Raw genomic sequence first — 25,027 nt, 5'->3', positions numbered from 1 at the left:
TGCCACGTGTTCCTCTGGAGACTTTACTCACAGAAAGCCCCGGTCCCTGCAGTCTTATGAATATTAGACATTACTGAAACAAATTACAGGTGCCAGCTCTGAAATGAGCGGTTTTTCATATGGTAATCATTCCAAGAGCTATTACCATGCTTTCATTGGGAAGGACTAATGCAAGCACTCATTAACATCAAAATAATTGGAAAAGAATGCACAAATATCAAATCCCCATCCTTCCTGATGATAGAAAATCATTGCTAATTGTCTGACACCTACAGACATCAATAGCATGAATTGTCTCACACAGTGTCTTTGAAATTTTATACTAGGAAAAACTCCCTAAAAGAATTAAGTCACTGCCCAGACATTCAGGGGAAGATACACACACACACATTCATATTTATTGCATTATTCATATCTACAGAGCAGAGGACTCATACAAAGCAGAGCGATAGTATGTCAGGAAGCTCAGGTGGCAGATGCTGGCACTCCATCTGACATCAGTCAGCAGCACCTTTCTACAGCACTAATTACACCAGCCCTGGGAGAGGCAGTGATATCCGTTTCAGAAAACAGCAACCATTGTCTGACATTGTTGACTGGGAGCCGCTTTAATTAAGGTTTAAATTTTACGATTTGCCTTCCAAACCCAAGGGATTTACCGTTGTGAAGGACGCTTGAAAAGCAGACCATAAAAAAGGGGGCACTAAGAGCCGTCTGCTCATTCTGTGGAAAGTGCAATTTCACACGCTGACATATACAGCCCTCTGACAGCTAACAATTTCCCTGAATGGCAGGTCCATCTCAGGCCTGTATTGCTCTCGGTTTGCAATCAGTGCCGCTTCAGCCAAGGGGAGAGGCTGGAATCAGTGATGTGCTCTCTACTGCCCATTCGAAGTAGGCTGCTGGTACTTCAGCACAAACACAAAGGCGTCTCACCTGCCCTTTCCTGTCAGCCTCTTCACTGGGGTTCCTGGCTCTCCAAGGGAGGCGGGGACACCAGTTTTCAACCTGGCAGCAAGACAGACCAACAGAGTTTCACTGGAGCAAGATCTGCACCTGCTTTACAGAAACTAGCTCACCTAAAATGTCCTCTGAAAACAGAAAATATCTTATTGGAGATTTTTATTTAAAAGTTGAATCAGCAAAAAAACCCATGAAATGCAATGTCGCTTGGGAGGGTACAATATTTTCTTTCTATCATACCAGAGGATCAGGTACAGAAAAGCTACAGCAATGAAAAACTTTGCAAAAATGATTTCTTAATTCCAAGGACTGTTCGGGGGTTTTAAACCAGACCCTTCCTCTGCAGGCAGGAGGACCTCCCTTTCAGAGTACTAACTGTTTTCATTATAAATACAAATACAAAGAACAAAGGTGTGAACATTTCATTGGTCACACCGGCCACATCCTCATGGGTCAGCTTTTGCCCACTGTAACACATTTCTCTCCGAAGCGGCGTTTTCAACTTGTCTTTGGCAGCTAACACACAACTCATAAATCCTAGTTATTAACACTTCATCTTGTGCAACTATTCACTCATTTTACGCATTCAGCCTTTGCTCCTGGGCATTAATCAGGAGATTAAGTACGTTCAGCTTGTTAACCCAGTTCCTGCCCGGGGTCAATGGCATGTTCAACAAATATGAATGATATATAGAGCTGCATGAGAAACTCAGAAATGAAAATATATGTACAGTGACACGACACTTCTAGAGGGAGTGCACAAGCAAACTGAACCACAACTGAAGATTTTTTTTTTCCCTGCTTCCTTTCTGTGGCTGGACGAAATGTTTCAAATTCACAAGCTGGTAATGATGGATTTTGCATTTATGTACTTTAGGTACCAGGTCTGGATGCCTTCAGAGAAAAACGCGAGCTTACATTTGCGGCCCGCGGTTTTCTTAATGGCACCGTTCCACTCCCTGTACATGCAGCTAAACGGGCGTCTGAAGATTAATATTAACGTCGTATTTTTTCATTTACGTACTGTATGCGATGCAATTGACAGACTTCATGCATTTCATGTCGCAACATATCAATAATGCACGTGACGGTGAAGTAAACACTTTGATTAATCGCGGCCTCCGTGCTCATTTTTGGACAGAGAACAGAGATGGTGGGCTTCACTCACCTCACTGAGGTAAATGAAGAAGGAGCACAGGGAGCCATCCACACCATAACTGGCGTAGCAAGGGTCCGACCGCCACATATCCTTCATCCACTGCATTATGGACAAAGCACATCCATTAATTATGAGCAGCTACCTTCAACTCTTGCCAAAGCTAATCAGAAAAAAAAAACACATTTTGGAAGCAAGAAAAACAAAGCCACAAAAAAACTCATCTTTAAAATAGAATGCTTTTTTTAATGATGATGTACTATGGATTGGCATTTAACTTAAGTACGCCCAGGAGTACTTAACAGTATAAAAAGCTATAATGTTTTCCATGATCTCGCACTGCGGTGTATATAATATAGAAGTGTACAGAGGTGACAGTCAAATCAATGTCCTGGCATTCTGGACATTTTTTTCCCCTCCAGATTCGTAAGCAAAATAAAAAATACAAATTCAGCAATTTTTGTGTCACGTGCTCCCGACACATCACTTGTACTTACACCCCTCCATCCGACAGTCAGCTGGAGACAAAAACAGACTTTATCAGGAAACACTTGGGTTGCGCAACATCTATTAAAAGGAGATGTGACCAGAAAGGGTTTTAATGTTTTAAGATGCTCCTTCGCTGTCAGATAGTGCTGCCTTCCTTTCTTCTGTCTCAATCCCTCATCATTTCCCTTTCTCCTCCATCTCTGACACTGTGGATCCCTCTGTTGTCCTATCAACACTCACTCAGCTTGGGAGTCCTGGCACTGAGCACACCAGGATTCTTCTCAAGCTTCACTGATCACTCCGACAAGAACTCCTAGTAAGACTTGATCTCTGCTACTGATGCTCTGTCCCCTGGTGTCCTCCAGGACTATTTCCTGGGTCCTATGTTCTTCTCTCTCCACAGCCTCTCCCTGGTACCTTCTATCTCCTCAGAGAGATTTTCATTTATTTTCTAGGCTGATGATGATGAAATCTTCATCTCCTCTCCTGTCTCACACCCATGTCCCCTGCCATACAGTACATCAGCTTTCTCTCAGCCATCTCCTGCATGCACTCTAAGACCCAAACTGCTTTTCCTCTCCTCCTTCTCTATCTCTCGGCTCCACCACCCTGTCCCATCCTCTGTTAAGCAGCCCAGTGCCACTCTGGACCTCTCTCTCCCCAGCACACAATTTCTCCGGAGTTTTCCAGACACTTCATCCTGAGCAGTATTCACTGAATCCACTCCTTCCTCACCAGCTCTTGCACATAACTCCTAGTGCAGGCCCTGGTACTCTCCGGCCAAGACTAGTATATCTCCCGCTTGGAGAACCTCCCTTCCAACGCTATTTGTCTATCTAACCCATCCAGACTCCTGCTCCGCCTCTGTCCTCCTCCATTTTCTTGTGCTGCTTTACATCCCTCTGTTCTCTCCGCCGGCTCCCTGTGGTGGAGAGCATCTTGTTCGTGCCAGCTGCTGTTTCGGCCGCTTTCTCCTGCTAGTCTTAAGGACCCTCCCAAGCCCATCTTGCTCTCTGTGCTCCTGCTCTTCCACTAGGCGTCCGACTCTCTATTCTCGCAATCCCACAGCCTGTTCTTTCTCCACAAACTCCCCTCAGCAGTGGAATGACCTACCTACAGTAATCGGAGCTGCTGGCTGCCCTGAACACCCTTCGGCACCCTGTTCAAGGCTCTTTTGTTTAGACAGCACCAGCGATCATCGGCTACATCCTTCAGTAACTCTTAAAACTCTTAAATGATCATTTGCCAACTGCTCTTTTCTACTGTGAACACAATAAATGCAAAGTGACACCGCTTTGTATTTAAACTGTTACAGCTTAGTTCTATTTAACTTTGTCCTGCCGGGAAATCGTTACTTTATAATTTTTGGGGTTTAGTTGTACTTGCACATACTGCAAGCTCTCTGTATGCTGTAAGCTGCCCTGGGTTAAGGCATTTGCCTGCTAAGCAAATACAAATATAAATAATATTAATAAGAAAATGATTCACCATTACACATTCACAACAGTAAAAAATAACTCATGAATGATTTTAGTGTATTGTAAAATCTGCCCAGGTTGATCAACAGTATGCAAATAACTATTTGTGCAGTTGCTTATCTGCATCACACAGCTTACTAACTTTCCTCAGAACTAAACAGAGGGGATCTGGACACAACAAACCGAAATACAAGCCAAAGAAACTTCTCTTTAGGAGAAGGATCTCTCTTCAGAAAATGGAGAAAAAAGAAAACCTGCCTACTTTGGGATTTGAATTCTTACAGGTGACAAAACAGCTGAAGATCTCTTGATAGCCCCAGGATTTTCTGCTCCTGTTAGAAAGAAGTGTGTCACGGCACTGTATTGTATTATATTTAGATGGCACTATTCCGAATCCTTCCAGCTTAAGAATCTCTTTAAAATATACAGCCTCAACAACTAGAGGTTTTAGTATGTGAAAGTACAAATGGAAGTAATTTGTCCAGTCCCCCGGGCGCACTGTACAATACAGAATTGTGAATGAGATCTTCACAGTTCCAGAACAAAGACAGTGACTTTAAAACAGCTCTGAGCTCTAGTCAAGCTGGTAACAGTGGAGAAACAGCACAGGACTGCACTTGTAATTTTGACATTCCTACTTTGAAGTTTGCAATGCCAGGGAAATGGCTGGTCTGCGAAGAAGAATGTCTGCAGTGGTCATTTCAAGAGGTGGACTGTATTGTTTAGGCTGCGTCTGAAACTGCAATTATCGTCAACACTGGCCAAAGTGCTCAAAATGCAAACACAGCTCGGGAAGTACCAGCGTAACTAAAACAGCAACTGGTTCATAAATACCGCCCAAACCAGGAAAACCTGAAATATGACTAAAGGGAAAGTAACTTTTTCGCCATGTTACAAAAATAATTATTGTTTAAAGAACAAAACACATGACAAAAATGTTGAATTGATATGAAATTGCCCATTATGCTTTGAACACATGCTTTGTGTTACTTTTATTTTCTTAGTATCTGTATCGATCAGCGTTTGGCCAAATTGTTTTTAGACCTTTATCTTTGTGAATGAACCTAAGCACCCGCTAATTTAAAACGAGAGAGCTGCAGACTAGAGTGTGGCCTGATCGATATATAAACACAGTCTGCCCTCGGCACAGATGGGCCTCAGCCTGCTGGCCTTTTCTTTTTTTTGTTGGTCCTGTTTTTTAACTACGTACCTTCAACTTGCCCTCACAATGAGGGAAGCCGTCCATAGGAGGGAGTTCGCAGGTCTCCTGGGCCCCATTGAGCAGGTCTGAGGGGTAAACAAATCACTGCAGTTAGCTCACACTCTCTGTAACAACAGACAGCAGTTAGACTGGCACTGCATTATCAGCACAATACATCCTGGAAGTGGGAAAAAAACTGCAAAAAAACCCAAACAAACAAACATACGTAAAAAATCTACTGTATACAGCATGCAAATCCACAAGCGACAGTGAGGAACCTCAATTCCTCTCACACTTGACTGAGCTGGAGCCTCTCAGCAAGTCAAAGATGTCTAGCCTGTGGTTCAGATTAAAGTCTTTTCCAAGACTTGTCCGAGGAGACGGGCCCCTGCCTCCTCGTCCTGCCGACCTGCTGCTGGAGTCAGGCAGCTGTGGGCCGATCAAGGCGTATCCTTCCGAGTGACCTACTGGAACGCACTTCTCAGAATGATCCAGAAACCCAGGATGTCTGAGACTGTTCCCTTGTAGCGCAAGGGATCAGCACAGGCACACGTACAGTATCGAAACAGCCTCTTCTCACCTTCACAGCTCAAACTATGAATATGCATTCACCCCAGAACAGAAGAAGGTGTTTTAATGTCAAAAAAGTGAAATGCATTACTCATGCAATTAAAATTGACTGTACTATAGCTGAAAAGTGATAAATTGAGTGACAAATTCAGTATTAGACTTTAAATGTAACAAGTGAGGCAAAGTAATTACAGTAAAGACCTTTTCTAAATTACATGACCAATTATTGGTAATCTTCCATGTCACTGTATTTAAAAAGTTAATGTTAAAAAAGATAAACTCAAAACCCTCGCTCATCACCCTACTCTGCAGATTATTTCACAGGGCCTCTGAGACACTGTAATCTTTGTGGAGAAAAAGAAATCACTGCAACTTGCGTGTTAGATGGTAAGCCCTACATTTACAGCTCTGTCAAACAAAGAAGGTGCTGTTAAAACTGCTCTGAACAGAGGCTACTATTCTGTTACAAACAGATTGCTGCAGCTTGTTTATAGTATGTCCCAGAATAAATATTTTTGTGGTTATCACATCCTGAATTATTGATTGATACACACAGTCTGCTGTGCTGGTTAATGCTAAAACAAGGTACAGTACTGTTCTTCAGTATGAGTCCATACGGAGAACTGCGGCAAGCTTGATACGCATGGCAGATACAGCACCTATTAAAAGATTCATGAACAACAGGGGAGGCAGATTTACTAACCTAACTCAATTAGCCTACAGTGTTCAATGCTGCTCGCTGTTGGGAGCTTCTGCAAATGCATTACGTTAACAAGACAATAAGTTGTTTTTCTGCACCACAGGTTAAACTGGTGTTTTAAATGTGCCTGGTCTTGCACCAGTGGAGTGGATAGCTTTTCTTCTCTTCCAGATGTGCGCTTGCAGCATTACTGAAGACAGCTAGGGATGTTAGTATAATCTGTTTCTGAAAAGGGGAGAAGGCTGTGCTTTTTAAGATGCAGAAAGTGGTTGAAGAGAATGAATGCTTTTGCTGCGAGTACACTGATACTTCTCCGCATGCCAGGTGAGCACTGTCTTGTGAAAAGCTGCAAGATCCATTGGCATGATAATTACTAGACCATATTTTACCGTATTGAACATTTGAGTGAAACAACTTCAAAATGAATCCTGGATCATTAAGCTTCTTCATCCAGAAATATTTTAATGGCACACGTCAGGAGGTTGAGAAAAATAAGGGTTTTATTGCCAACTGCCTCTGTGAAACCATCTTGAACCAGGATTTAACAAAATTCTCTCGCTCCCACAGTAATTATGTTACTGTTCACTAGTTTAACAGATTTTTTTTCTGCTGAGTCTATCCAATAGTACTGTAGAACACTCAGAATTTCCCTTTAGTATTGTAGTCAATAATTAATATACAGAATAGAACTGAGATCACAAATAATGACAAGCTTTAGGATATTTGAGTAAAATGGCTCAGTGTAGTTCTCAAACCTGAAAGAAGTTTCCTTTCTAATCCCACATACAGTATATGCATACACATATATTTGGCAACTTCATTGCTGTTTTACAAGCAAAACATACAACTTTCTCATCTGGTATAAAGAAAGAAATGTTAATTGCATAATTACACACAGCAAAACCCATGTTTGACTGTATGCTGTGTGTTGTCTGCACTTGCTCTAATGTTTTTGCCGAGCAAAACAATGTGCATACCTGAGCACATCCATGACTAAGCTACTTATTTTGCTAGAAAAGGCAGCTTTGACATCTGAGGACTAAGCCATTTATATTTTAATTACAGAAAGAATCCTCTTCATAATGTTCTTCTAACTTTCCATTCTGTCTTTAATAGAAAATACCAGACAAATACTAAACTGGATGTTAAATTGGCATTAGACGTGCTTTTCAATTAAAATCATAAATCCCCTTTTTGTGCATTCTTTATTTATTTAAAATGCACAATTACTTTTTAATACCCTCCAAAGTGGCATACTGACTCTGCACAAGGTACTGTAGCAGGGCAGCAATGTGGACTTGTAACGTGAAGGTTGTGGGTTCGAATCCAGGTGACACACCACTCTTGTACTGTAGCTTTGAGCAAGGTACCTCACCTGGATCTTTCCAGTAAAATACCCAGATATTTGAATGCATGAAAATATATTTCTTTGAATGACAAATAAAATTTGCAATACCAAATAAATCATCAGTAACACAAGGTCCCACTTGAGTCCCACTGTTCTACAGAACAGAGAGAGGAGGAGTGATCCATCTCTCACACTACAAGCCTAGCAGACAGAAGCCCAAGAAGTCTATGGTTATTTCTTGTCTTGGTTAAGTTGAACAACAATCATTTGGACCTCTTAACTGGTGCGGTACTTACATGAACATTAGTCAGATACAAAGGAATAAGAAAAGAAACAAGTTGTTAAATAATGATACATAATATCATGAGAACAAGGCTATTAGGGCAACAATGATTATGTCCGACTACATCACATAAAACCTGGGAGTCACTGAATAGCAGATTCAAAGGAAACTTTATTTCTATTCTATAGAAAAACAGTTTATTACTGGTTAAAATGGGGACTAATGAGGTACAATGTTGCCAATTGCATAACACCTTATCTATAAAATGTTAATATGACTTGGTAAGCACCAGAATACTTCTGAGACAGGACAAGATTTTAGAACTGCCTGGGGCCATGTGTAAATTCAGCATTATGCCTTTGCTGACATGACAACTGATGCTTCATGGCGTGTACAGTGCATGTGCAATAATGATCACCTGTTACTATTTTTGCCAATGAGTAACAAAAGGGAGTCTTTTCATTATTAAATGCAGCATTAATAACTCTGCAGAGATATACTGTAACTGAAAAAATGAACATATAACGCTTTTGTAAATTTTAAGATTTCAGATGTTATGTTTTTTCTACAATAACAGAACTGGACATTGTAACTCTAACACATGACCCAAAATGATGCTTTTAAACTAATCAGTAACATTTATCCATTAACTTCACAGTTAGATGTTTGGCAGGAATAGGTGAACAGCTAATAATCATTGCACTTTGACAGCACATAGGCATCAATCACCGATGTTCATCTCTGCAAAGGCATGATGCCTAATGCTATACAATAAGGTCTTTCAACTTAAAGGCAATTTTAAAATTCCATCTTGTCTCAAAGCATATTTGTGCACAAGGTGTGCATTATGCACAGTGATACTACACATATATAAACTATAACATTATTGTTGAACCACTGAAAATAAGCTTTGAGTTCCATTTTCTGATTTGTAGTTTTTACAGCTGCCATTAAAGAAAGAGTATTTGACTTCTGGAGCTACAGGACACATTACAGAATCAACAACAACCTTCATTAGCCCCCTGTCAAAATCAGAGGGTAAAGTCAGCAAATGATGGATAGTTTTAAGCCACAGAATGGCACTTAAGCCACAATGAAATGTAGTGAAAGGAGCCTTTTTGACTTGAGCCATTTTTAATGCCCTGCAGCGAAGACTAAATGATTCACCCTAAAAGCTGAAGGCTGAGATTTTTTGGCTGAGATTGCACAGAATTTCTCTATTGGAGTTACTTACAAGATGAACAATAGTTGCATTTCCCTGTAACAATGAGAAAGTATGAACCAAAAGTTTAATTTATACAGTATATAGCTCTTCTTTAATGAGATACCTCAATTCAAAGTTTACAGTGAAAAGAAATGTAAACCTGTTTACAAGGTTTGTGTTCTTTTAAGAACATGCTTTTAACTGATACAGGCTAAATACCAAAAAATCTTACCTTTCAATTCAATCAGTTCAAGGGTTTATTATATCTCAGAGGATGACTCATAACAAAAGGGCATTACAAATATAGTCAATGTATCTCCAGCCTGGAAGCATCTTAAAATGTGAAATATTTATACTGTATAGTGACAGTGTGGTGGCTCTGTGGCTCAGGATCTGCGCCTGTGGCTGGAAGGTTGCCGGTTCAAATCCCGCAGCCAGCAGAGGAATCCTACTCCGTTGGGGCCCCTGAGCCCCCCCGACCCCCTTAACTTTAACTGCTCCAGGGGTGCTGTACAATGGCTGACCCTGCGCTCTGACCCCAAGCTTCTCTCCCTGTCTGTGTGTCTCATGGAGAGCAAGCTGGGGTATGTGAAAAGACAAATTCCTAATACAATAAATTGTATATGGCCAATAAAGTGATTTCTATTTTATCTCTTATATAGAGTGCCGTATAGAATATTTTACCTTTAGAACCAATATTTATTCAACCAAATAGGCCAGTACTTACACCCAAGCAATGAAATCGTCTATTTGTTTGTCTGAGTGGTTGTTGAGTAGGGGGTGCCTATGATTCAGATCAGAAGGACAAAAAATGCTTTCACATCACTGCACATTGTAAGGGCAGTTGTAAGGACTTCCTGCTAACAATACATCAGGAAGACATTACAGCGCAAAAAGAATGATCCTGTGATTTGGCAGAAGCAGAAGTGGGAAAAAAAGGTTGATACAGTGCCTTTTTTACAGCGACAACAGATTCAAGATAAAGAGGTTCAGACAGGATTTCCAATCGCTACTCAGCACAACAGAAATCCATCTATCTATAGCTCTGGGATCCATCAGAACACAGAGGCCTGGCTAGAGTGGAGGATTAAACATTTAAACCACTTGTACCCAGGTGCTCTATAAGAGGGACTGAGGTGGGCTGTGGTGGGACACAGAGAATTTTAAAACTGTTTGACTACCACAAGATAAATGATAAATGATTAATCAGTAATCCAAAACTCTACAGGAGTCAGCTCTTGTTATGTACATAAAAAGAGGAATATCAAACCAGATCATGCATAGCGCCATAAAAAAGTGCACAAAAACAGAAAAAGGATTGTAGATTGTAAAGATGACCTAACTCCTAATGGCTGAGCTTGATGCCTGAAAGGGGTGGATTTTCTCAACATCCTAGAAACTGGAAGGTCAGATTAACAGCCTTCATTTTATTTTAGTGTGCTTGGCCCAAGCTGCAGATGTTCCTTACTGATAATTTTATGAAACTTTTTATATTTCACAGCTACACCTCCTCTATTAAATTGGACTGTATAAAATCCAGCTCTTAATCCTCTGCCATGTTAAGTACCATCCTCTGCCACACAGATGGAGACTGTAATGTCCTGCTTCAGGTTTCTGGGCATTTGGACAACCAGACTGTGTGAAATAGAGGATAAAGACTAACTGGATGGCATGAAAAAAAAACACATGATATGCTCCACTCCAGTATGGGAACAATACATCAGATGTATTTCATTGCAATTCAGTAAATACTGCGAGGAAAAATAAGACTTTATAATGCAATTCTGGTGACACAAAACTAAAAAGCTTAAACTGAACACAAAGGCAAAGCTCAGCAAGGAATGTTTAGACAGAATGAGGCTAACTCAATGGAATTATTAGATTCAGATGATAATCTAACAACGCAATCAGGAGCATCTGATTTACTGTTTAGAATGAGTTGCTCGGGAATGTTTTCCCGCAGTTTAGATTTGACAAGTTCAGAGTCAACTACAGATCCTGCCTCAGAAAAAGATGTCCATTTGACATTGGTCCAATTCATAAATGTGAAATAGAACTGAAGCTTGGACTAAAAATAAGAGGGGGAGGGGGGGATTCCCAAAATCCAGAAACCACTGTCTTGCAGTGTGGAATAATCTTGTTCCTTTGCTCACTCCGACGGATCATAAAGCTCGTGGCGTTTGCCATGAACAGAAGAGAGATAACGACACCAGGAGCAGCTCTTCAAGGACCCAGAGCCAGAGCCAGAAGAGTTGACCCTGAAGAGGAGGAGGTGCTCCCCAGCGGGAGTGTGTTGGACACGGACTGAGACTATGGCCAGGCCCACAGCTGTTACTGTCTTCGCCAGGTTCCCTAGGAAGGCCCAAAGCCCAGAGCAGCACAGGTGCGGAGGGAGAACCGCTTCATCTTCACTACTTGGCTCGCATGGGGGTCATGGAAAGAGCAAACTGAGAAGAAGATATGCTGCCCGGTTTTCAACAATGGTTCTAGTATACTAAAAAAATGGCAGATGGTGGATGTCTTCATTTTCTTTTGTTCTGTTTGGGGTAAACTCGTCGCCGTGCGCGTTTCCGAGAGGGCTGGGCCGAACTCTGACGGAGAATTGAGAGCTGTACCCAGAGTGGTGATTAAAGGAGGGGGTGAGAGAGGTGGGGTGGGCGGTGAGATAAAAGGAGGATTACTCACAACAGAGAAAGCACAGACTTTAAGAAATAGAGGGGTCTACCAAAGTCTCTCTCTCTGCTAAAACTTGTGTGTGGTTTAAGAGAGCAAGACAAAACATGCCAGCCTGCAAGAGAAGCTGCTGAAACCACATATCCCTAAATGACCACCTAATAAAAACACATATTATCTGATCTCACAACAACACCATAAGATCTGCCACTCCCAAAGCAAATACAGCTCAATGGCCTTGCAAACAGCACAACCTCAAGTGGCCCAGGCCTCCAGTACAGCACAACCTCAAGTGACCCAGGCCTCCAGTACAGCACAACCTCAAGTGGCCTGGGCCTCCAGTACAGCACAACCTCAAGTGACCCAGGCCTCCAGTACAGCACAACCTCAAGTGGCCCGGGCCTCCAGTACAGCACAACCTCAAGTGGCCTGGGCCTCCAGTACAGCACAACCTCAAGTGACCCAGGCCTCCAGTACAGCACAACCTCAGGTGGCCTGGGCCTCCAGTACAGCACAACCTCAGGTGGCCTGGGCCTACAGTACAGCACAACCTCAGGTGGCCTGGGCCTACAGTACAGCACAACCTCAGGTGGCCTGGGCCTCCAGTACAGCACAACCTCAGGTGGCCTGGGCCATTCACATCTCATTTCCAGTATCGCTTTCCAATCCTGGGCGTGAGGCATCCAAGCAGAGGCCTTCAGGCATGCATTAATAAGACCGGAAAATTACCAATTCAGCATCAGTCCAAATATAGATGGCCTGGAAAAGTACTCTAGCTTGGGAGAAGGGTATGGTCATGGTGTTTCTGTACTGTAATGCTGTGAGTACTTTGCTCTCACATATACAATATAAACGTGATCAAGACTGACTCATTCATTTATTAATGAAAACAGACATGAAAACAAGCCTATTCTGCAAATAATCTACATCACCAAATTTAAAATAATGATAAAAAATATAATCTTATATGTGGTTATATATATGTGGTGGTTTTCATGACATTCAACATACTAAATATGCAACCTACAATTACTGTGTTCAAAACCCTGGATCACATGATTTCAGGTAACAAAATATGTAACATTTAACAAATCAATTTTCAAAAGCCACAGAATAAAACTTTAGTTAGGCTTTAGTTTTTGTAACTGATAACAAAAAACAGTTAAGTGTAAGTAACTAGGCACTGTCGTACCTTGAAACCAGATAGATAATGTTTTAACCAAAGACTGTCATAGCAATTTGTGCCTTAAGTATCGTTACTAGGAAAAATACAAAGTTAAAAGCTTTATGGATTACAATCAAATTGTGTAACGTATGTTTGAAATTAACTTATGCTTTGGATATTAAAAAACTTTATGCTTACTATTTCTGATTCATGAACCTGTATTGGTTTTAAATAATGATTACAAAAAGAAATTCAATGTACATAGAACTTGCACAAAATTAGGTAAAACCAATAAAGACACTTTTTAATGGGTGGGGCAGTATTTAGCAAATAATCCTAGGTTTGCAAAGGTTCTGTACTCTTGCATAGTCCTATGAATCTCAGAGAGATGTGTGTTATATTGGCGTAGCTGAAGAATGCCATTAGTCTCCAACGACACAATCTTATTTTCCACGCCAGCACTGACATACTCACAGCATATATAGACTCATGCAAAAGCAATTCAATATTTCTTCTTGCTAAATAAAGCTCTAATGTAAGAGGCGAGAACACTATGCTTGTGAAAACAGAGTAATGGATAAGGACTGCCGGCTTCACAACACAATTAAGGTTCTGGATGAAGAGAAACTGCAACACTCTCATACTACAAATTTTATGCTAATGGCCTGAATGGCAGCAGACACAGGATAAATACTGCAGCTCTCAAAAATGATTTAAATCCCACTGCTCTTTTTCACATTGGAGTTAATGTGTCCGTTATCAGCAAACAAGGCAGAGAACAAACTGAGCCGAAGTAAAACTACACCTGTTATCGGTCAGCACACGTGGAGTGTGGGCATTCATATTCATGGTTAACAGGGCACAACAATGGTGTGTCTGTCATGTTTCTCAGTCCTTCCGAACAGCCTCACAGATAACAGATAACTACAATTTTATAATGGATTATTGCAGTTACCCAAATTTAATGCATAAACTTAATGGATAGTCCAAGCCTCAATGGTAAGACCTCACATTACTTGTAAATGCCTGGTGGCAGACAAAGGCACAGGAACCCTCCTTTTAAACACTGTCCATAAAACACTTTTTATTTCTTCGTGCTACTCAACTATTCAATGATGCTACTAGACTTGAGTTATAATCAGATTAGTTATCAAACACTCATATCTATGGAGCTCTTTGGGCACTTTCCCTTGTCACAGAGCTCACAGGGAAGATGAATCAGTGTTAAAAAATAAAAATGTATCATTCAAATATACTTTTTAAAGTTCTAGTTAATAAAAAAATTAAATAAAATCATTTTAAATTAAAAGTGTTTAAAATTAAGCGAAGTATCCTGAGGACTGCTTTGTGCTTTCAGAACGTCATGGAAGATCAACCTACAATCGACAGCAGTGGTATAGAGCTAGAATACAGCAAGAATAGCTAATCGAGTTCTTACAATCATTTAAATGTATAGATTTTTTGGGGTATTCAGTTACACACATTAACACACAGATTTTGTATATAACATCCCCTTTGAAATTTTCTTGTAGTTAGCTACAGGCAGAAGCCTCATATTTTTGCCTTAGTGTCATAAAATTAGACAACATCCAAGGAAGACGTGCAATCCAGTTCATCAGTAATATACTGTAAAACTTGCGTTAAATGCCACATTGCCAGCAGCTGTTATTTCCTTCCTGTGTACAGCTGTAAGAGATGAACTCACCTTTTCTCTATTCTTCTATTCTTTTCTGTACGTCTATTCTCTACTACGTGTCGGACCTTCTGCGCTGGAGCTTTTGTTTGTAAAAGTACGGTATAAAGAATTTGGACATAGATATTATAGTGCTGCCTTTTAGCAGGTTTACTTTCTAGCATTAGATGTATGTTTCAGTAGTTTTTGAGAAAGATTCTTTAACAAACTTTTCAGTTTCAAAAGTAAAACCATTTACCCTCTATTTTTGTGTGCTAAAATATTTTTTTTTTACTTGAAACCCAATGACTTTTTGCAAAAAACCACAGTTGTTTTTACGATTACAGGAGGAGATTTGCTTCTGTCCAAGAACCACGTACTAAGGGACCATCAATAAAGTACACACCTTCACATAAAATAGAAGAAAGCATCATAAAAACAAACGCTCTGTGAACCCCAGCGAAGATTTTAAATCTGCAATTGTTCAACATGCATGTAGTTACTTGTACATTATGAAACTTATGGCAGACTAGTCTACTGTAAGTACTAAACTCACAAGAGCTACTTGAAACCAGAGATCAGATAAAGAACTGAATTACCCAGACAGGAATACTACAAGTAGCAAGATGATAAAAACTATTTAGTCTCTACAGATTAATAAAATAATCCATGACTGATTAATAAATATTTCCTCAGCACACCACTATAGTGTTGGTTTAAAAACACTGGTCTCTTGCAATTGGTTCCACAGCCAGATCTTCAAGAGCAGGTGAGGTGCGCACCCCTCTAGCTGCCCTAGCCAGCCAGCCATCGAAGTGAACCCCTCATTCACTGCCTTGCAGAAGTATTCAGATCCTGGCACAGTTTTCACAATTGTTTTTGCGTTAAAGTCTGCAGTCACAACACTCTGCAGTAGCAAATCAAATAATAGGTGTCACATCCACAACCTGCTTTACACCTTCAAACCAAAAAACGAAAAGAAAAAAGGAAACATCAAAGACGAGACAAATGGAAAAGTCATGATTGCTGTTCAGACTTGCACTGTGGCAGATCTAAATTAATTTAGGTGCAAAAATGTGCCTAAACGTCTAACACACAGCTAGTTAACCGGGCTTTGTGCCGTAACAGTGGTTCACATGATTTCAGGACAAGGGCATCTACATTGTATGTACTGTATATAAAGGTTGTGGGAGTGTGAAATAAGCTGTTAGTCATGTTGTTTAATCTGAACCCTGGGTTCTCTGAAGACATGGCTGGCTGAGAGCCTCGAATGAACTACAGTATCACCTCTTAAACAGGCTAGGCGTTGCAAACAGTCTCCTCGCACTGTAACTTCTCTAATGTTCCCTGTAAGGTAGTGAACTTCAAGCAAACCTTCAGGCAGACCAAGAACCTTTAAAAACAATTCAGGGATAAAGATATATAAAATCACATATCAAGAGAAGGGTAAGAAAACTTTTCAAAGACCCTTAATATCTCTTTGAATATGGTGAAGCTGATCATTGAGTAGTGAAGGACGCCAAGACACTGTCCTGATCAGTCTGTCCCCTCACAATTACTAGTTAGGGATGCCATAATGAGGCCAATGGCGACTTTGAAAAAGATAAAAAGTTGAAGAGTGAGTGAATGAGAGAATTTGCACGAGTCAACAATATCCAGGTCACTCAAAGGTTTTGTTTAAAGAATTGGAAAAAAAAAACATTTCAAATCCTTCATGAGGTCAAAGAAACCCAGAGATACTGTAAATGTGGCAAAAGGTCATATCATCAGATAAGACAAAAATAGGAACTTCTTGGTCTACATGCAAAGTGTTACAACTGACGCACATTCAACACAGAGCATCACTCAGTCTACAACATCCTTTATGTCATGGTTATGGCAGCATTATGTTAGAGTTCTGCTTCTCTCGTAAGCTTGTCAAGATCACCATTTGCACCAGCAAATATTAAGAGGATAACCTGCTTCAGATCTACATTTGTGACAGAAATTCCCCTTTCCTTAGGACAATGATCCAAAGCACAAGGGCAAAGCTACACTGGAGTAGCTTAAGAGTAAGAAAGGGAGTTCCCTGAGTGGTCCAGTCACAGACTTGAATGCTATCGAGAATGTCTGGAAATACTTACAAACTGCTCAAACTGTTCATACTGTAAGTGATCCCCAGGCAGCTGGAGAGAGCTTGAGCAAATCTGGCGTGACAAATAGACAGAAATGGCTCCACCGTGTTTGATGAGTTGTTAAAGACTTACCCAGAATGGCTTCTGGTAGTAACTGCTGCGAAAAACCACAGACATGCCTGAGCACCTACGAACTCAGCATATCTCAGTTTCTTCTTTAGTTTTTGCAGACTGTCACTGCAGCCTTTTTTCCCATTTAAAGCCTTCAATGTGAACATTTAGGATTGGGAATAAAATATTAAGCAGAAGGTTTATTTGGGACTTTGGGTCTCTCAAGTGTCAAGTGTCTTTTCTGGTGCAGTTCTACCCAATTGGTATTAATAATGTGTCCATTTTTTTAAATAACATTTTCAAATTATGCAAGGGGTTTTGGCTCAAGGTAACATGATAAGAGAAGTAAACCAAAGCACAAGTTGGCTCTTTGCTCCCTGAAATCTGTGGACCCATGATTCCAGACAACAGCTGCAACATAGAATATAACTGGAAAATTATTAAAATAAAATGCATGGTAGCAGGTGTTCAAACAGAAAAACCATCAAATCCCACTCAGAAAACTGCTTCAACATCATGAAATATGATCACTCCCAATTAGACACAACTCTCTTTAAAGAAAGAGAAATTTGAAGGACGTCATGTCTTCTACACTTCATTGCCATAAAAGATATGCATATAACAATACACTCCCCCAAATATACACTGCAGCACTGAAGTGTAAAACGGTGCACGAGATCTGCACATATTCAGTGTGCTCTGCTTTCAAAATACTAAAAACAAAACATTCTTGCACATTCTCAAACCCTCGACTAACTAAAACAATTTCAACGTAGGCATCACTTACAGCAACAGGGCAGGACTAACTGCACACAGTCAAAATATTTAAACGCGTATGGCTCAGCCAGTTCCTTGATGTGTTGAAAGAAGGAAGCAACAGAGATTAAAAGCATGGGAGGCCATTTTACCCCACACACGCACATATTCAAACCTACACAGGCACTTTACTTACTGTATAATACATGCAAACACACCTTTGCCACACATCCCGATAATTCTTTCATTATCTACTGCTCATTTCACAATGTTCATGAAGCCGCAAGCTTCTGCACCGTTAATCTCAGGAAAACATATAAAAGCTACCTCAATGTGCAATTCCAGTAATATGCAGAATACTGTCTTTTTCTGTCTAACCCTTTTCATTCTCTTTTATGCATTCATTTCACTCAACAGTTTTTGTGCACTTGATCTGAAACACCACCTCAACCCCTGATGGAGGCAGGTTTCAGAAACATTCTTAATCAGCAGTGATACAGCAGAGGAAGAGTTTAATACTCTCAGACCTTGTACTACACTCATCCCTTGAATGTCAGTACACATGCATCCCTCAGCTTTTAGTATTTCTACAATTTCAGTGAAATCCACTTGAATTGTTTTACGAGTTTTTTTTTAAGTAGTGGTCTTTACTAGTTTTAAGACTAGATCTCTTGTTGATTGTGTTCATGCTTAAACACAAGTGACTGCAAAAAGGGAAAAGAAAGTCTATTAAAAAACTTGAGGGACATGTGTTTTTCTGGGAGTACAGAAAGCTGCCCCAGGGTTTTCTTACTCCTTAACCAATTCTCCTTTACTACGACAAACTACATGAGGGCATCTAACAACAGCAATCGGAATTAAGTACCTTACTCCAAGCCTGATTTCAGGCATCCCTCTGGGAATTAAAACCACAACCTTCCAGCTACGAAACCAGAGTATAGGACTTCACCTCTGCTTTCTCCTTAGCAGCCTGCACACTGACGCTGCTCCCCGCCTGAAGCTTGACTGAGCTTGTCTCTGACACCGCAGGGGTTCAGCCCTAAACTGTGCTGTGAGAAGACGTCAAGCAGTCTTGACAAAGCAGAGACTACAAGGTAACCTACAGGTACGGCCAATGAATAGCAGCTTGACGTGACTTGTGCTGTGTTTCCTCACATCCGTCTTTAAGAAGGAAAGCCTGTTTATCAACTGCTTACTTAACAATAACAATAACCAATGAAATAAATCTCTGCTTAAAGTTAACATGTAATTGTGGTTAGTCATAACTACATTACAAGCTACTGTTGCACACTGATTCTTTTGGGTTAAACCCCACCTTTACAAAAAGACATGTGCAAGAACTGAATACCCCCGGAGAGCTTTGCATTAAGGTTTCGTTCCAGAGTCTCGCCGTGTATCGCTGAACATCTCGCAGAGCATTCATCACGACTGGCCACCCTTCCACCTGCAGTCCCCTGCACGGCTGACTTACAGGATGCTGCCAGCATCTTCCAACGGGGTGGGGCAGGGGGAATGTGCCAGCTCTTTCAGCGAGCAGCATGCACCACAAATCAGTGAAGAAATGAAGTATCAAGCAGAAAAGAGAACTAAGCTTATCACTTTGCTCTCAACAATGCATGACAAAATTAGTTTATCAGACCTTACAACACGGTATTTATTTTTTATGTACATTCTGTACTTACTTTATTGTCCCAGATGGGAAATGTGCCTTACAGGCAGGTAAAGTCATAACACAATACATTTAACAGACATAATACTTTACACAATACATTTAATAGGCATATGGTGAGAAAGAAACTAAATCTATAACTTGTACAGATAAAGTAAATGTAGTCAAATGTCCAAACTGGTAGATAGCTGTGGGAATAAAAGATGACTTTGTTGAATCTAGGCAGTCTTAATCAACGGCCAGATGGAAGGAGTACAAATCCACTGTGCAGGGGGTAGTCTGATGGTAGACTGATGACAGTCAGTGATTATATTGGCCTTCTGTACTATTTGTTTGACGTAGATGTCTGGATGTTGTAGTTGTTGTACACCAATAATTTTGCTGGCTACCTTCACAACCTTGCTCAGTCTGTTTATTACAGCATACGTATTAAGGTTACCAAACCAGGCAACCGCACTGAATGTTAAAACAGATTAAAATATGTATTAGATTCAAACTTAAACAGATGGTCTCCAGCTGAGCACCAGCCCCAGCATCACTGTTGCTGATCTGGCGATCGTGGGCAGTGCGATGTTAACAGTCTGCTCTCCACCGGACACAAGCTGCTGGGCTTTCATCAGATCAATAGGCCTTAATCCACATCAAGTGCTTTCAAATAAAAGGTTAGATAGTACCTTACAGATACCGAGTTCTTTCAAGGAGATTAAATCCTCTGAAATGACCTTTGGTTGCAATCCAGCATTCTCACATTACTGGCTTGTCTGTCAGTCACCGAGCCACACAGCTCCTTCACCGCCTCTCTGTACAATAGAGCAGTGTGTCCTGGTGTGCTGGGTAGGAGAGCCACCCGGGACCACGATGAGGCTGCCTTGCCTGACTATTGTAAACTAAGGCACAGTCACAAAGGCACGGCATTGCTTGGTGTCTGTGTGTAACAGTTCAAAGCATTTGTCGGAATCCCTTGCAAAAATGCACACTGCAGTAATAACTACAGTAATTTAAAAAGTAGTGTTTTCGGCAGGATGAAAGCTTTCTAAGCCTATTTAAATAAAAGGAAACATTCTCAACAAAATATCTTGACATTTTAAAAAGTACACATGCTTAACGTAAGCACTGCTTATAACATATTACCACAAAATAAACTGTTGTGTGAGGTTTAAGTTGTGAGGTGCTTGTTCAAGTTCCTCAATGGAAAAAGGCCCATCTTAATATTAAAGTACTGTTTACAATTTAAATGGAGTTTAAGGCTTTTTTGCCTTCCTTTTACTCTGTACCTTTGTCCTTGTATTTGGTACTAACCCTGTTCTGAAAGAAAATCATGATTTATATTTCTACGTACATGTCCATACACAGTACTGCTAGAACAAGCTCTGCCTTCACCCCAAGCTCCACCGACGAGAGAGGAGACCATTGTCACCATGGAACAGAAAAACCAATAGCAGACTTGTAGAAGAGCTCACATCCTGGACTGAATCGAATGACTGACCAAGAGATAAGAAAGTCTAACACATTCTATTCCGGTAACAAATGAAACGGCAGTTCTATTGCATCAAGAAGTCACAGATTTAGTGTGCAATCCCTCCCATGCTAATACGGTGGACGAAAGACATTTGTCTTCACTAGGGTTGATTTAAGATTATAGAGATCTTTCATGAAGGTCTTTACAACACAGTATCAAGTTACAGTAACATTGGGTTGAGAAAATAGATAGAAAGCTGAATATTTTTTTAAATTATCTTCAATTAGAGTCATTAGCAGTCAGTAGAGCCTGAGACACCACCCAAACCACATCCTCCTTCATGCCTTTGATGTGTAACTTCTTCTTTCTTTCCAATCTACTGAGAGGGAGACGGCTTTACGTGGGGAAACCTACAGCTGCAGCGGTCGCCATCCAGTCATATCACATCTTCAGGAAAAACCCTACAAATTCACCAATCGCAAGAGTGTGATCTCTTCAGGCGTGCACAAGGCAGCACTCAAAAAACACCAGCCCTCGTCCAGCAGGGATATGGCCTGGCTGTGAGCAGGGGGCCGAGAACGCCCCACCAGGAGCTGCTGCGGGAGAAGCCATGTGGAGAAGGGAGGGGTAAACAACGAAGGCAGGAACAGGGGCTTAGGCTTGTTCGTGCTCAGCCGGCATTGCTGAGAGGTTCTCTCCCTCTCTCCCTGGAGCTTTTACTTTTCACATCTCCAGACATTAACAGCTTTTATGGAAAACAATGCATCTCAATGCAGAGTAATTAAGTGGTGTGTTTCAAGCCTCTGAACACAAAGGAATTTCATTCACCTCAAAATTATCAATCATTTCAACTGCAGCCGGTATTCAGGTCAGGACACACTCCAGCCACAGTGCTTCAGATGTACAGCAAAGAAATTCGATAACAAAAGCTCTCACAGCACAGGGGCTCCAGGATTTTTTAGGGGGGCTTTTTAAACACAAATACTATTCATTACTCATACAACTCAGATTGCAAAAATGGGGGAAATAAAACACCATCCAGCACCTGCACTTTCGTCACATGCCTGGGCTGACAGAGTGGGTAGAGGCCTGGAGGAAAGAGGCATGCATACTGTTTAATATTCAAATGATGTGCAGGCTACAAACACACCGGTAATCAACATCATGCCCAGGCTCTGCTGGTAAGAAAGACATCTGCCATCTGACTGTGACCTTTCATTTCTGTGCTAGGTGTATTTTGATATAATCCCACCAACAGACAACACGTCTCTGCTATTTGTTCAGGAGTCACAGATCCCCCTCAAACATGCTCACTCAGACAATGAATAATATTCAAGAGTCACCGTAAAAAAAAGGGGATTTCTAACATTTCTAAGTAGTCTTAACAACTATTGTACTGTTATAAATACAGCACACTGATAAAATAATTTACCTAATAACGGCAGGAAAAAAAAGACAAGTGAAGCACTCACTCTAAATGTACAACAACGTAAAAATTACAATAAAAGGAAAAAAAAGAATGCAAAGAAGAAATCATGATTTTCAATCAGCTCTGTGCACGGTACAGATGAGACAAATAATCAAGAGTGTCTACTCATAACCTTGCTCGCTCCCAAATCCTCCCTCCTGTGCTCCAGAACCAGTGCTGAAAGTTGCAATATTACGAGTGGTCAAAATGTAGCCACTCCTCTTAAAATCCTGGTTGAAATGCAGGAGCTGTGAGCGGTGCTAAGATCCAAGTCTGGTGTTTGCAAGCTCCTCGTCGAAGTATAAAGCAGACCCAACAGCTGAGCAGCTGTTGCTTGAATTATTACCTTGTAGAGCTCAGAAACAGCTGCTTGCTCTGAGAGGATTGATGGCTGCGAGCTGGCAGGGCCTGACTTGTTAGAGGCTAATATAAAAAGCCACTGACTATAATTTCTGTCTCTCATTAGACACTTGGACTTAACGTTGGGAGACAGATTCAAAGAGCCCGTCATAACCTGATTCTGGCCTACCAGTGAAGGCGAGGGTTTTGTGTTGCAATCGACCAATTTTAATCTATGGAACCGTTGGAAGAGGCAAGAACGAACGTGTCATACAGCAAGGAGGAACTCGCTGTAGGGCTGGTATTTGCCACATCTTACTCTAACTCAGATCCAAAATACTAGTCTAGCCACTAATTCATGTTCTGGAAGCCTTGCGGCAAATACCAAAAGAGTTTAGGGGATATTAACTTCAAAAGCTTACATGAAATTACAGCACATTATCTGGGCTAATTCTGATTTGAAAAAATCTGTCAACATTCAGTAGCTTTCTGAGAGAGACAATAGTTTTTAAAAAATGCATTTCATCAACTTGTACTGCTGACTCACAGATTAATTTTAATCTGAACCTTCCAACGCAAGCTGTGAAATATTATAATCACACACACGTTTAAAAAAACAGAAGAAACGGAGATCTTTTATGAATTATTATGTGGCTAACCTACCTTAATCTGGTAACTTATTAAGTAGACTTGCAAATTTGTCATAATTAACACAACAAACAAACAAACCAAGATTTATATTATCAGGCATAAATTCATAAAGAACCCACGATGCTGAGTCATACTGTTCCTGCAGGTTAATAATCTATAAAGGTTCTTAAACAGAAGTTGACCAGAAGTTTGGTAAATTATGTTCAAATATGGAATCCACCCCTCCACTCTCAGAAAGCCCTTTATTCTTGGTGATGGCTGTGGCAGCCTGAATCTTATCTCAGTAACCTATGGTGCTAGCCCTGTGCAGGTCGCCACACACACAGACAACTTAAAAACACCAAATAACCCAACCAGGACGTGTTTGGAAGCTGGAAGGGAACTGGAGCACCGGGAGAAAACCCAGCACACACGAAGAGAATATGCAAACTCCACATGAACTGGGACCTAAAGGTCATCTATCATATCTCAATGAACAAAGAGCCGCAAGTCGTTTTACTTTTATTTAGAATTTGAAAGGACCCTGTTTTAATAACTATTTTTTCCAACATGTTTTTCCCAGGCTTGGACTAAAACTAATAATAGCTGATCTGAGCACAGCTGGAGCCAACTCCCCGAGTCTTTATCTTTGCTTGCAAGCTACCCTGCTATACAGTAGGTCACTGATGCCTATAAACCACAGACAGAGCCACAGAAACTATGGGAGACAGATCCATCTGAAACTGTGTGAAATGCAACAATCAAAACAGAGTCAAAGGAAAGCAATTACTGTACATTGAAGCAACTGCAAAAATAAAAGGGCACCTACAGAGACACCACTTCAGAACGCGGAATTCTACATTTAAGCTTTAGAGATGCTTGGCTTTTACCTACAGTGAAAGAAATGAGTCTAAATCCACATACCAGGTGTGTGTATGTCTGCTTCAATTACTGTTGCCTTGCTAACAGGCTGAAAGACGTACTGTATCTACACGGTATTTGAGCTGATAATTCGAGCCTCCACAATTGCAGGTTTCCCAGCAATATACTGTACACATCCCACTTTTCTGGAACCGATGCTGGAACTACCACAGTGCAACGAAGTAACAGAAATGGTCAGAAGTGAAATAAAAACTACTGTATATGCCCTTAGCTGCATGGAAAGAGCCCTGGGGCTGTTTGTCGGAGGCGAGACGAAGCACCTACCTGCCACGTTCACCTTCTCTGCGTTCCCAGCGCCCGCTCCGGCTCCGGCGGCGGAGGTGCCGTTCGTCAGGTTGCCCCCTGTGCCGTTGTAAACGATGTTCTCCACCTTGGCCTCAAGCTTGCCCAGCCGGAGCAAGATGTTGTCCAGGAGAACAGCCAAGGTCTTCTTCAAATCTTGAAGAAAACAACAACAAGAGAAAGCACAAAAGAAACCGTCAGCCTGACATGATCAGCATTTTATCGGCCTCTTATTTTTAGACTGGACATTGTAACAAGGAAAACAGGAAGTGCTGATGTTCTTAAGCAGTAATTATAACTTACTGTAGGTGCAGACTATCCCATTTCGTTTTTATATAATAACTATTGTTATTGA

The 25,027-nt window shown here is 41.0% G+C and overlaps 1 protein-coding gene across 2 annotated transcripts in view; it reads right to left on the bottom strand.

Moving 5' to 3' along the window:
• mgat5 (alpha-1,6-mannosylglycoprotein 6-beta-N-acetylglucosaminyltransferase) overlaps positions 1 to 25,027 on the bottom strand; it is a 103,843-nt gene that overhangs the window by 43,367 nt on the left and 35,449 nt on the right. For both annotated transcript variants that reach the window (XM_088606206.1, XM_088606207.1), the window contains exons 3-6: positions 24,655 to 24,828; positions 5,297 to 5,373; positions 2,132 to 2,221; positions 937 to 1,008 (exon numbers count right to left, since the gene is read on the bottom strand). In XM_088606206.1, coding sequence (XP_088462332.1) covers positions 937 to 1,008; positions 2,132 to 2,221; positions 5,297 to 5,373; positions 24,655 to 24,828 — 413 coding nt within the window. The remainder of the gene's footprint in view (positions 1 to 936; positions 1,009 to 2,131; positions 2,222 to 5,296; positions 5,374 to 24,654; positions 24,829 to 25,027) is intronic.

Source organism: Lepisosteus platostomus, chromosome 14, assembly GCF_059453375.1.
Source record: "Lepisosteus platostomus isolate fLepPlt1 chromosome 14, fLepPlt1.hap1, whole genome shotgun sequence".
Taxonomy (NCBI): Eukaryota; Metazoa; Chordata; class Actinopteri; order Semionotiformes; family Lepisosteidae; genus Lepisosteus; species Lepisosteus platostomus.
This window is presented reverse-complemented; position numbering and strand designations above follow the sequence as displayed.